Source organism: Pelecanus crispus, chromosome 8 (genome assembly GCF_030463565.1).
Source record: "Pelecanus crispus isolate bPelCri1 chromosome 8, bPelCri1.pri, whole genome shotgun sequence".
In the NCBI taxonomy this organism is placed as follows: Eukaryota; Metazoa; Chordata; class Aves; order Pelecaniformes; family Pelecanidae; genus Pelecanus; species Pelecanus crispus.
In genome coordinates this window covers 27,910,596-27,924,711 of record NC_134650.1, presented here as the reverse complement: position 1 = coordinate 27,924,711, position 14,116 = coordinate 27,910,596, and the positions used below count along the sequence as shown (strand labels likewise).

The window sequence follows — 14,116 nt, the reverse complement described above, 5'->3', positions numbered from 1 at the left end:
CGTCTACAAGAAGGATTTGACGTGCCCTAGTGACAAACAGTGCCCAGTTCAGCAAACAGAGTTGCCGAGAACAGGGAGCTGAAGGGCAGCAAAGGGTAGCCTTTAACAGGGCAGCAAAGATGTAAAAGGCCAAAAGAGGACAAGCCTGAAGAAAATGAATTTGAGAAAACTTCCTTGCATTCAGGCTGGAGGATCTGAAGGTGGCAACTGCAGTGGTGTGCGGGGTACTGGTGTGCCCGGCCCTGCAGCCGCTGATGGCTCTTTGGAGACTGCTTCCACGTACTGCTCTGGTGGTGCCGAGGCAGAAACTGGCTGGGCATGGGCTGCCTATTTCTTGCTTTCCTTTAGATGAGAAATGCAGCACATTCATGGAGGAGGAGTAGTGAGATTATTACAGGGCGCTGGGAAATGAGGTTGCTTTTTACTAAAAGCAGACATTTTCTAGGGATGCTTAACTGCCCTTCACCAATGTCATGCGGCCCTTGGATGAAGATGGTCCCTGCTGTATTTTTAGTCAGGGAAGGGCAGATAGTTTGCTGTGCTTCACTGTCACATAAAGGTAGTGTCTTCAAACTGGCCTTCGTGGGAGCCACAAGTGCCTTTTTCTTTCTAGCTCTTCTCTCTGTTTTTGGCTATCATAAACCTTACATCAAGAACCCCTTCAATGCAGGGCACAGGTGAGCTTCCTCATGCTGATTTAGGAAGTGCGCTATTGTATTTATTGCAGCCTGCTTGCCCAGGATGGGACCACTGAGTCCCGCTCCCTGGTCAGCTCCAACATTTTGTGGTTGATATTGGGCCAGGCTGTTACCCAAGCACATTGTATCGTGAGGGTTGTTTATGATGTTGGCATGTGAACCATCGTGAGAAATCGAGCATGGGCAGCAAGTTGTTCAGGGGGAGGATGACTACATGATGGTGTTATATTGTCATAGCTCCATCCCCAAAATCATTAAGAAAAATTCCTCTTGGCAGGTGGACTCAGAAACATATGAGACTATTCTGTTAGCCAAAGATTTTGTATTTTGCCTTTAAAATGGAGCATCCGGTGCTTTTCTGCAGCCTGCCAGGGCAGGTGAGTGTTGGTGTCTGTGGTGGGGGGTGTAGGAGGCAGCTTTGCTGTCAGGGATGTCATGGTAGCCAGCACAGAGCTTGCCAGCACGACAGAATATGAGTAAGAGTCATAAGCTAGGGCTGGGGAAGGGGATGGTTAGTAAACCAGCATCACCCATATGGCCATTTTCCAAAATCCCAGATGGCTGCCTGGAGGAACTTTTCCCCCAGCCAGTTCAGGACCGTGACATGCAGCAAGTTGTAATTCCAACCAAATGCCTCCAGCACCTATCGATAATTTACCTCCCTGATCCCTGAATTTCCTAGCAGCAAGATTAGTCCCAGCAATACACAATCAGTGCAGCCACGCCAGCCCAGCTCACCCTGCTCGGGGGCCCTGCAAGGTGCCCGGGTGCTTTTCACCAAGCTTTGTGGCTTCTCCCAGTCTCACTTCACCTCTCCCCAAGCTGACAGCCCCAGCCTGCTGGCTTTTAGGGACCAAACCGTGCCTGCTCCTCTCAGGAGTGTTGTTGGGATTCTCACATCTCCCTGCTGCAGTCAAAGACTTTATGTAATTTATGTTTGCAATGGGCCATTAAGGTGTGCCCTGTAATGCTATAAAATAAACAACTCTGGATTTTTTTTTTTACAAGTTTGAGATTAATAGCTAGAAATGCTTCACACCCATACAGAATATATCGCGTGACAGGAGCATTGTACTGAGAATCTGTCTGGAGGTGGAATGGTTTTCAAGTCTGTAATGGGCTTCTGGAGTCACTTGCCGTAATCCTGGAGGCCAAGGTGAAGCAGTAAATCTGCTGTGGCTTGGAGTGTGCACCTGGTAGAAAAACCCTCAGAAACATTAATGCAAGGCACCAGATTTATTCTGGAGACAGCAGGTGAGGTGCGTTGGGGGAATCCCTCTAAAATTGCCCAGAAACAAAGGGAACCCAAATGAGGATCTGAAACCCCATGGATGCAACACATAAGCACTGTTTTCTCTGCCAGGAAGAAACCCAGAGATTCAGGTAGTTTATCTAGTTGCAATTTAACATTTCTGTATTTCTGCAGTCATGGATGCAAGCTTTATTCTGCTATTTAATGTAGCTACTCTTCACAAATCGGAAATGACACCTGAAGAAAAGTGCTGATAGATCTGTCAGCTGGGAGCCTTGCGTCCCGGTACCCGACATTGCACCCAAAGCTTGTGCTTCTGGATGCCAATCATGAGAAATGGGCTTCTACCATGTGAGAGTCAGTGCTAAGGAACCTGAGAAAGAAACCTCTCCTTTTGAGACAGAGCTTGCTGTAATGAACTCAGACAATCTGGGTGGCCTAGGAGTCCTTTGCAGTTCTAAGTATAGGATGGTTTCATTTAATAGTTCTATTTCTGCCGTTTTCATGGGAAAAGTCATGTGGCAAATAATTAGCATCATAATTTTGCCAATGTTTCTCATATTGCATTGCCTCCTACTGAAATACACGGACCATCAGGTGCACCTAGAAATTGGTTGTCGTGGTTTAGCCCCAGCCAGCAACTAAGCACCACGCAGCCGCTCGCTCACTCCCCCTACCCCGATGGGATGGGGGAGAGAATTGGAGGAGTAAGAGTAAGAAACACTCCTGGGTTGAGATAAGAACAGTTTAATAATAGAAATAAAGTAAAATAGTAATGATAACAATAACAATATTATAATAATAATTATAATTATGATAATAATAATAGTAATAATAATATACAAAGCAAGTGATGCACAATGCAATTGCTCACCACCCACTAACCGATACCCAGACAGCTCCCGAGCAGCGATCGCTGCTCCCTAGCCAACCCCCCCCAAGTTTATATACTGAGCATCCCGCCCCCCCCCCCCCCCCCCCCAGTTTATATACTGAGCATGATGTCACATGGTATGGAATAGCCCTTTGGCCAGTTTGGATCAGCTATTCTGGCTGTGCCCCCTCCCAGTTTCTTGTGCACCTGGCAGAGCACAGGAAGCTGAAAAGTCCCTGACTAACAGAAGCAGTACTCAGCAACAACTAAAACATCAGTGTATTATCAACATTATTCTCATCCTAAATCCAAAACACAGCACTATGCCTGCTACTAGGAAGAAAATTAACTCTATCCCAGCCAAAACCAGGACATTGATAATGAAGGTGTCATTGGAAAGACATTACAATAAGTCTTTTACCACTTAAATTTGTGCCTTGCTTTGCATCTTTTTCCCATGATCTTCCAGTAGTTACAAAGTCAGAGTTACCTGGAGTTTAATTGCCACCCTGTGTCTTGCTATCTGAAATCACTAAGTAGCAGACAGAGAAAGGGTAAACCCCTTTGGATATCTATCGCTTGTGCTGGAAGAGGGGTTTCTCTGGAAATCCATGCCTAGGAGCCCCCAAAGAATGCTGGTGTCTGCTGGGGTGAGGGCTCTGCACGTTGGCCTGGCAGCAGGAGCAGACAGCTTGAGCTTTGCCAGTGAAACGATGTGGAGATCTTCTCCATCATGATATTTTGGACATCGTATTATGTAATTATCTGGGTATGGACTGTACAGACATGTTTTCAAGGAGGTGATTATCTGTCTTGCCAGTCCCGAAAGCACCAATCTGGACTTGTACGCGGTGGGAAAGCTGTCAGGACAGGTTTTGCTGGGAAACAGTTTTGGGCTTCTGAAGGTGTGATTCAAACTTCAATTAAGAGGCTAAAACCTGTGTGCATGTGATGCAGGATGCAGCTGGCAGTGGGAAGGTCAGAGCTGGGATCTTTCATTTTGGTGAAGAGATGGTGGGTGGCAGGTGGGATGGGGGAGGATGGGTGGGTGCCTGGGGGTGCCTGGGTGTTGTACAGAGGCTTTGTGCAAGCAGGGCAGCACCAAGACGGGGGTAGCAAGCGAGTTAAAAAAGCGATTTTTCAGGGGGCCCAAGGTTATTCATAAACCTGCACCGATTTTGTGAATAGCTATGGGGTTTTTTTAAACTTCCAAGGAAAGAGGGGAAGACAACTAGAAAAATGTTGATTCATTCAATTGAAACCTCTTTAGATCAATATTTTATTTAGGAAACACGAGCATATTGTGCTGCAAGGCCTGGTCGAAAATAGGCTTTCTGCCCTCCCTGAGGTGTCCGTGCGTCCGTCCCGCAGCAGCACAGCTCCCTCTCCCGACTGCAAAGCTCACCAGCACCCACATGAAGCGCGCTGTGAGACAGGTTCGTTTTTGCAGAGTAAAGGTCCTTTAAAGTGCGAAGGGACACATCCCTACCTGTGGGGATGGCCTAGATTAAAACATCCCAAATCCGTAATTATTTCAGGTTCTCTGTTGAACTGCGTGCCCCAGTGGAACCTTCCCTAACTCCAACCATCTTCTCCGAGTCTCATTTAAAGAAAATCTCTGTTTTACAGAGTGAGGACCACTGACTAAGGAGGGGCCAGTGTGCAAGGTCATCTGCTGGCAGCGCTTCTGTGCAACGAGTTTCTGACCTTGGCTGCAGCGTGCCGCAGCGCTCAGCCGGACCACTGCCCTCCCTGCTGCCGTCCTGTGTCCCAGAGCTCTGCAGGGACATTCGCAGAACGGGTACTATGCAAACATGCTTTGTGCCTAAACCGCTGATACACCTGCGTGTCAATCTGCGATGCTCCGTCCTTTTAGCCTCATGAGATGGTTTTGACGTCTTGATTATCCACCTTCCTCAACTGTTGATAGCTTAGCTTATCCTCAGAAATACGGTATTTCTGTTTGTACAAGGGCTTGACAAGCCCTGTTTGTGTTGCCCAAGCAGCTTTAATGCACCAGCTTGGCTACGGATGGCTCTTGGATGGGAGCATGTCCTTTGAAAACAGGATTGGTTTCTCATGCTGCAAACCATGTGGTCAGCTCCATCCCTAGATGCAGTGTTCGGTTAGGATGCTGTATCTCTGCCAGACTTTGAGAAGCCCACGAAACAGATACAGGTGGGCACTGCAAGCAGATGAAGACACAAACCTCACATTCTCACCAGCAGTGCTGCGTTACCTGCATTACCCCATGAGCCATGCAGGATGCATCGAAGCCCAGCTGGGGAAATGGCCCAAAACTGGCCAAACTGGACTTGTCAGAGGAGCTGTGTCTCAGGCAAGGGGGCATGGGCTGTCTGGGAGCTCCAGCTGGTGAGACGAAGCCCCAGATGTCGCAGAGAGCTGAAACACACATCAGAGCCTTGCAGTGACCCTCCCACCAGGACCCTGCTCTCTGGAGCACTGCTGGTGCTGGGCCCACGGGGACATTTTTGTTACTGCGAGGAGATAAACCACCAGAAAAACACACTTTCCTGTAACCCTGTCCCTCCTTGCAGCTTCAGCATCAGGCACTAGATGTCCTTGCATGCTGTGCTGCAGGCATGCAGCCCTCCAGTGCCGCACAGGCTGCAGGCATGACATTGCCACAAAGGTGATGACCACAGGACGAAGGTGGCCCTTTTCCAGCTCTGGCCTTGTGGGATGGAGGGGACTTCATGGGGGAAAGGCATTTGCTGCTCCACTCACCTTCATGCTCCGCTGGGGATGCTGGGTCAGGAGCTGCCTTGCTTGGGGTGACATTTTCTGGGAGATCCCAGTGAGCTCTCATCTGTGAGCATCCCAGTGCCTGCAGCTCAAAGTCACTTAATGGTGATCCTGTTAAATTATGTCAAGTGCAGCCCTTTGTTGTGGGAAATCGATAGCTGCCTTGCAGGCCTGTTGATGTCTCAGTGAAACCCATTAAATTACATGAGTTTAATCACAAAGTGGCAAACACAGCAGCATTTTTAAATGGCTTCACAACCAGGAAACCCAGTAACATGCTCATAAAGTGATTTTTTTGTGTGTCCAGTGGTGAGCAGGACTGGAGAAATGGAAGATGTTACTCACCCAAACTCTTGGTGAATAATTACTGGAGCAGTGTAAGACATAAATAATTTCCCCACTTCCCCACTTGTCCACTTTGAGGACAGCAAACAAGGCAAATAAAATGGTGAGAAAAAAATGAATGTGCCCGGTGCTTGAGCAGTAGGGAGCAGCCTTCAGTATGCTACTAAATTGGTGGTCTGTACGTGAAAGGCTGGTTAACTCCTGGGAGTTGCAGTGAGTATCCTTTGGGGATCCTTGAGAGACATCTCCTCCTTACCGCCGGTGCTTGCTGCCATGCCACGTGCTTCCTCCGAACATCATTTATGGTAGGTGCTTTGTGGCAGTGATCCTTCATCCCTGGGGATCCCATCTAGGAACACAGCTGCCTGCGTAGATAAATATACCAGCAAACCCTGGAGCTACGTGAAACGTTTGGTGCCGGGTGTCCCCAGAGTGGCTGAGGGCAAATTACAGCCACCCGGCTGCTGCTCAAGCAGTCCCTGAGCGTTAGCACAAGGTGCCAGACCTGTCTTGTGTTTTCATGTCCAACTCGTCCTCTGGCTGTTCAATTCCCGCAGAGCAGATCAGAGGATGCTCCCACCCTTGGGCTCCAGTGTGGTGCTGGGGTTGTGTGAAGCAAGCCTGGCTTGGAGGTTCAGCCTCTCTCAGCACGGGTTTTGTGCCAAAATTGCTCCTGTCCTGCAGTTTCAGCAGCACTTTGAGGACAGAGAGCAATGCCGCAGGCAAAGGGATACTCAGGCAAGTTTTATGCCCTTCTGAATAACCTCCATGTGTTTGCAGCTTTAGCCACAGGCTAAATATGTTAAGAATAAAAAAAGGTTTCTATTTTACTTCTTTAAACCGAGCATCCATTTGGGCAGCTCTCAGCCAGTGTCCTGCCCATGCCCTGGCTTTGCCTTGAGACCCTGCCCGGGCTCTCGCTGAGGGGGCTTTGCCATCATGCCTATATCGGGTACCCCAGACGGAGTCCCTCTTACATTGAAAACTGTCAGATGTTACCTGCTGAGCAGTAATTAATGGTATTTATTGTCAGTAATAAATTGGGGAAATCTTCTTGCCTCCCACAAATGTGGCCAGGGGTGGTACCTGCTGGGAAAAGGAGGAAATTACTTTAGAAATTAATTCTGAAGTGCATGAGCAATGGGAAAAAATGCCAGTCACTCCCTCCCCACTTTTGCTATGAAGAAGCTTGGTAACTCTGATTTCAATACATTTACCGACACATTTTCTCCATTAAAATCATGTAAATTAATAGTTTTATGTTGCAGTTGGGGAGAACACGAGGTCAACTATAAAGAAGCATTAATTTATTAAGGTGCAATAGACCACACACAGGCTTATTAATCTGAAAGTCTACAATTCCCCATTTCTTTGCTTTTTATACTGTTACATATGATCCAATATGAAGTGTACCAGGCATGAGAAACAAAGGGTAATTTTGAAAGGTCACTAGAAATGGATTAGCTTATTCCAAGGGTTCTTAATAGTTCTGACCTAAATTGCATGTTGAAAGGAAAAATATTTTTGTCTGCTTTATGTGAACGCTATTACAAGTAATAAACCTGCAAGAAGAATGTTACAATATCTCTTCCCTACAAGTACACAATCACAAGCTGTGTCAAGTCAGTGGCCTGTAACTTTCATCAAGGGTGGGTCGGTTTTGGTGTTAAATGCTCATTTTCTCAACTGCCAAAACAACAGAGCTGCATAATGCCCCCTTAATACCCAAACAAGCAGGCTAGAAAACACCAATACAAACCCAACCACCCTCTGAATTTATTCAGCAGCCATCAGCAGAAGGGTTTTACCTGCTGTTTGCCTGCATCCCTGCACCTCAGAGTAACAAAAATGCAATGATCTTTGGTTTTTAAGGTTTCCACTAAATGGCGGCAACTTCACTGGGGAGGAAAGGCCATGCCTGGAGCTGGCGTGGAACCCCAGCCCACGTGTCCTGAATTTCACAGGATGGTCAGAGCCCATGGGCAGCCCCAGCCAGGAACTGTGATGCTGCTGAGAGTTTGGGAGAAGCTGCACAGCTCCCAGGCCCGCTCTGGGATGAGCCTGTCTATGTTGAGGGAAAGTGAGTCTCTTGTGATTTGGAGCTTTGATGTTTTTTTTAAATTTATTTGACCTTTTTTTCTTACACTGGTAATTCCTCATACTGCTCTGGAGAACCATCTCAGCTCTGGGGCCTCCTAATGCTGCAGGAGTTCTATTTGATGGTGACGTTAGTCCAGGTAATTCCCCTTTATGAGGTTTCCCAGATGTCTAGTGGTTGCCTTTAGGAACAGGACCCAGAAAAACTTGAACTCTCACATTGTGTGTGGTCTCCATTTGCAGCAACCAAGTGCATTAGGGAGGATAAGTAATTCCTCAAAAAAAGACCCTGAGAAGGTGATGTTTGGGTGCAAGCAGGAGTGCTTTAAAAGAAGGGATTTTTTTTTGCTCATTAGTGTAACTGCAGTTGGAAAAGGCTCTGGAGGTATTTACAGTCAAAGTTTACTTTGCTTTAAAGCAAGAACGAGTGTAGCGCTCTCAATCAATGCGATATAAAATGGTGCATTTGAAGCTCATACTTGCTTCAGCTCCTGCCCTGATTGAAGGGCCTGGATCAGAAACCCAGTGACTGGGGTGGACTTGATACTTTATTAGCAGTGTGTGAGGGAGCTGTGTCCCCCAAACCATGAGCTCTGCACCCCCCAACTTGCAGAGGGGAGAGGGTTTTGTTGTATTTTTAGGGGTGGACATACATTGCACATGGTGTCCCTGGGTCTTCTTCGGTTCAGACCGGTGCATTACCTTGGTACTGTTGGCAGTGTGGCATTTTCAAGCTGGGGTATAAATTTGTTACAAAATCACCTGGTGATTACACGTTGCCTTATAATAAACATGAATCAGTACAGGGACTAAAGCAGCGTTACAGCCTCCAGGCTGGGCGGGCAAGGTTGCTCTGCCTAATTCCTGTCTCTGTAACAGGGTCCCCATTTCCTCTTCCTGCCATTGAACAGTTGGATTAACCTCAATCCCTCAGTCATTAGTAAATATTAGTAAGTCATATGTGACATTTTGCACCAAGTGAGGCTGCAGGTCCTGCCTGTTGGAAGTTTTTAATTAAATAAAGCTCCCTGCTGTGTGCAGAGGGGTAGGGGGGAGAAGGCAGAATTCAAAGGGGAGATGAAAGCCGCTGTCTCTGCCTGCCGTACCAGGGTGCAGGCAGGACTTCTGCTCTGTCTCGGACCTTTCTTTTAGAGAAGCCCTTGGGTTCTTCAGGTGGCCTCTCATCTGAAATTACAGCACAGGATTTGAGCTCCTTCTCCAACAGCCTTCCCAGAAGCTGCTGAAAAATGTTGGGTGTAGCACCTGAATAAGCCCCATATGAAAGCTTGCAAATGCTGTCAGTGATATGGGTAAACCAATGCTTTGTGCTGAGCACCACGTACACTGGGGAGGAAAAACTGCTGGGCCAAGATCAGACCTGAAACTGGGATGGAAATAGCCTTTTCTTGAGATCTCTGAGCTTCTGAACTTGGAGCTAGGGGTGAGGGAGAATAGGTCTGATCTCTCCCAGCCTTCAACAACCTTTCTGTCCTTACTGTATCCTTCATTTGTAAGGCTGTAGTGGTCTGGGACCAGGTGTGTGCCTGGCTAGTGCCACAGCGGGGGGAAGCTCACCATTATATGTCAAGGAGGGGAAGGTGAAGCTGCAGCTGCTGCCTTTCCCTCTGCAGCTCGCCCTTGCCGCTGTCGGGCAGGATTCAAGCTCTCTGCCTGCAAAGCAGCATAGAAAGCAAAATGCCACCAGGTCAGCAGTGGAGACAGCAGGCTGCTGTTGGGTGCTGTGTGGCCTGACTGCTCCTTACAGGAGTGTACTCATTGCTGCAGGGAGGGGGAGAAAGTGTTCAAACCCAATCAGAGCTGTGGACCTGTAAGCGTATGGTTGGTGAGGCTTAGAAATGAGCTCTCTGCATCTTACTGGATCTGTCGAGACCTGTAATTAATGCTTGCTGCTTTCACTGGGATGCACTTTGCCTGGATTTAACTGTGCTTTTTGTTGTCTCCTCTTTATTCTCTCCAATTTATTCCTACGCCACTCAGCATCTGCGTTATGCACATACATAAAGCTTTCAAGGCAGCCAGCGCCTGCTGGTGGTCCCGCTCTCTCCACCTTTAATGAAAGAGCAAAAAGTGTGCTGGATGCCAGGGAGCAGCAGCTAAAGAGATGCTCCACCGACTGGCTAAAGGGGTGTCAAAACCCTATTGTCTCCACTTGTCCATCGCTTGTTTGGTTTCTTCTTCTGGCCCTGGTTGATGGCTGCTTGCCTGGGACCTGGGCAGTGCCATGACTGGTAGCACAGGGTGGTGGGAGAGGTTAGCAAAGCCCCGATGCCTTGGCTGCAGTCGTGTTTATTTGGACAGGACAGACAGTGTCCTGTTGCCCTCGGCAGAAGGCGGGGGGATGGTTTTTGGCACACAGAGCCCAGCCCGAGGTCTACGCCTCTGCCTTCCCCCTTAGCTGTGGTGTGACACACAGGCTGGGAGCAGCCTGAGCACATGTCTTGGGGGTTCCTGTGTCTTCTCACCTGGCTCAGATAAGTACAGAATTGTCTTTTCCATTTATTCGTCAAAGGGAGACTTAAACCTCGTGGAAACTTGGGAATAACTGAGCCCTTAGCAATACAGCCAGTTAACTTCCCAATGTGAATGGCTGGCTTCTTCCTAATGCCCGAGTGGCTGAAACTTTTTCTATCTAGATCAATTTAGAAGGAATAAATGAGTACTTAACTGTGGTAGAGCTGGTTTTGACATTAACAAGAACTGATTTTTTACAAAAGCACAGAAATAGCCCCAAACTTCCAAGCCAAGTAAGGAATCTTCATAGCACACAGAAAGGAAAATTCGAAGAACCTTATTTATAAACTTATTCACTAAATAGTTTTAAATAACAAGCATATAGTAATCCTAAACTGGGTGTGATTAATACAGTCTGAACCAGCCATTTAGGAGAGGGATGTCTAAAGGAGAAAGAAGCATATGAATAATCTGAGGATTGTAGAAGTAAAAAAGAGCAGAATAGTTCAGGCCATGAGGAGTATGGGCAGATTAGCATCAGTGGCTGGTGCACCCATGGCAAGGGTGGTAAGACGTTGCCTTACCTTAGATTATCTTTGCTGTGAGATGTAAGTGGGGATTGAGCGATGGCTGGGTTGCACACCAGCCTGCTCTGAGCATTCCTGGAAATGAACACAGAGTCATTAAAGTGCTCCATACAGCTCCCGTGAGCCAACATAAACCCCCTGAAGTTCCTCCTTTTTCCCCCATTAATTTTGTATTGCTAGAGAAGAAGGAAACCCTGAAAGCAAGAGCTCGGTGAAAGAGGGGCTCAGCCCACGGGCATCCTGGCCTACTGCCACACCTCTCTGTTCCCCATCTATTTAAAAGCCTTTCAAGAGCCTCCAGCCATTATCCGTGTACTCCAGCAGAGAGAACTGGGCTGCCACTTGCTTTTCTTTGAGCAGCAGCTGAGAGGAGAATGTGCATTCCCCCACCTTTCACCTCAAACACTGAAGTTTCACCCTAATTTACCTGAATAAAGATGGGTGGTTAGAAGATGAGGCTAAATAATACCTCCAGGTAGGCTTTGCTGGGGGGGTCTAGGCTCTGGTGCACTGCAATATATAAGCTCTGTTTAAAGAAATCATTTGTTGCTCGTTAGTTTCCTCTTAAAGCAGTAGCTGGTCAGGCCTTTTGGAGCGATTGTGCTGTTCCTCATTTGGAGATCAGGCATAGGGGTCAGTGTGGGAAGGGCATAATGCTTGCATGGGGGTGCTGGGCTTGCTGGCTTCTGAGTCAGAGGTGTTCAAACCTAGGGACGTGGCCCCTGTGGGGCATACAGTCCCCCAGAGCTGCCCGTGAGAGGGTCTGGCTGCCATGGTTGGGCAGGGGGGAAAGGTCATTTGGAGCCCATGACTCCTTCAGTGCTCTGGCGAACCTTCTGAGAGGGTCTGGGTCAGAGCTCTCTGCCTTTGGTGCCTTTCTGGGTCTGAACTCAAACTGGGAGCATCTCCTCAAGTGTGGAGGGGGAGATGAAATGATTTAGTGTCGTTTTGGCCAGAAGACTTATTGCCCCTACTGCAAGGGCAGACCTTGGCCTGTGTAGGTGAGCACAGGAGCATCACAAAGGAATATCCTCATAATACAGAATTAGAGGATTAGAAATATTTATCCAGCTGAGCACTGTTATTAGCTCTGTAGCCATGAATGCTGCAGAACCCCAGCTGGAATCGCTGGCTATTCATTGTACAGGGACTTCCTGGAGTAGGAGTAGGGGGTCTGGGGCAAGTTTTATTTCCTAGCAAGAAATTTGTTCTCTGCTGTCCTTACAAAGAGCTGCTAAAATCTGTTGTTGGGGTAGGGAGGCTGCAGAGGGGAGCGGACGTGCCACAGGAATGCTCTTTTTAGATAGAAAATGCCTAAAAGGATGCTTTGTGTCGGGGCGGGGGTGGTGGTGGTGTTGTATGGGGGGGTGGGAGCACGCAGTCAGCACCCACGGGGGCTACTCCGGGGTGACATACCCCCACCCCAAACATCCCCCCCTTACTCTTCGGGCAGGAGCCCCCCGGCCGCCCGGGTCCCCCCGCGGGCCCGCCCCTGCCCGCTGCCCGCCGTGTGGCGGTGGGAGGAGGAGGAGGAGGAGGAGGAGGAGGAGGAGGAGGAGGAGGAGGGAGTCCCCGGCTCCGGCATGAGGCCGGGCTGAGCGATGTGCGAGCAGGCAGCGCGCTACTGCCGGGCCGGCGTGCACAGGCTGCTGCGCAAGCCGCCGCCGGCGCTCCGCGGGCTGGACGGGCTGCTGCGCTGGGTGGGGGCCAGGATGAGCGACAAGGGCGTCGCCGAGCGGGAGCTGCTCACCCCGGGCGCCGCCGCCGCGCAGAGGAAGGGCACCTCCGTCATCCTCGATGTGAGTGGTCCCCGCACCCCGAGGGCCGGCGGGCGTGGGCGGCTCGCCGGCTCCTGCCTCTCCCCCTGCCCGGATCCTGCACCGGCTCGGGGTCGGGGTTATTCCGCGGGTCCTGCACCCCCTGGACCGGTTAGGGATGGGTTGTACCCCGGGTCCTGCAACCCCCCCGACGGGGTGGGCGTGGGGGTGCAGCCCGGAGCCTGTATCCCCTTGCGCGGGTCCTGCAGCCGCGGACGGGGTGGGAGTGGGGGTGCAGCCCGGGTCCTGCATCCCTTTGCCCGGGTCCTGCACCCATCCAGCGGGGTCGGGATCGGCGTTATTGCTCGGGTGCTGTGCCCGGGTCCAGCATCTCCCGGACCGGCTGAGCAAGCGGCTCCTCTATCCGCTTGGCCGGATCCTGCAACCACAAGGCTGCATGGGCACGGGAGTGCGCGGCGGTTCCTGCACCCTCGTTGCCGGATCCTGCACCCCTCGACCGGCTTGGCATCAGGGTTACTCCTCGGGTCCTGCATCCCTGGCCGGTTGGGGATGGGGTGCAGCCCCGGTTCTGCATCTCCTGGCCTGGCTGGGTGTCGGGGTGCCCAGATCCGGTAACCCCTTTTCCAGATCCTGTGCCCCTGGGCTGGCTGGGCATGGGGTTGCAGCCCGGGTCCTGCACCCACTTGTCTGGATCTTGTACCTCCTAGACTGGCTGGCCACTAGGGGTACAGTCCGGATCCTGCATCCCTTTGCCCTGCGACACCCTGGGACAGTTGGGAATAAGGTGCACCTTGGTCCTGCATCTCCCGGACCGGCTGGGTGTGGGGGTGCAGTCTGAATCCTGTATCCCCTTTCCTGAGTCCTGCACCCCCAAAATGGCTGGGCATGAGGGTGCAGCCTGGGTCCTGCATTTTTTTTGACTGGCTGGGCATGGGGATGCAGCCTGTATCTTTTGTCTCCTTGCTAGGATCCTGCACCCCTGGGCTTGCTGGGCATGGGGGTGCACCCTGTTTCCTGCACCCTCTGGACTGGCTGGGTATGAGGGTGGCCCCCAGGTCCTGCATCCCCTGGACCATCTGGGGTGGTGATGCACTGTAGATCCTTCATCCTGGTACTAGCTTGACTGGATGGGGATGCAGGACTCTAGGTCCTGCAAACCCCCCAGTCTTGCACCATGGGTTGCCCCAGGTTAGCTGGGCACAGGGGTGCACCCAGGGTCCTGCATCTGCCCTGGGTACTGGATCACT

At 50.3% G+C, this 14,116-nt stretch overlaps 1 protein-coding gene across 1 annotated transcript in view; it reads left to right on the top strand.

Moving 5' to 3' along the window:
• Positions 1-12,692: 12,692 nt before the first annotated feature.
• Positions 12,693-14,116, top strand: part of NECAB2 (N-terminal EF-hand calcium binding protein 2) — a 92,004-nt gene continuing 90,580 nt past the window's right edge. The window contains exon 1 of the mRNA XM_075715724.1: positions 12,693-12,890. Within this exon, the coding sequence (XP_075571839.1) occupies positions 12,693-12,890 (198 nt within the window). The remainder of the gene's footprint in view (positions 12,891-14,116) is intronic.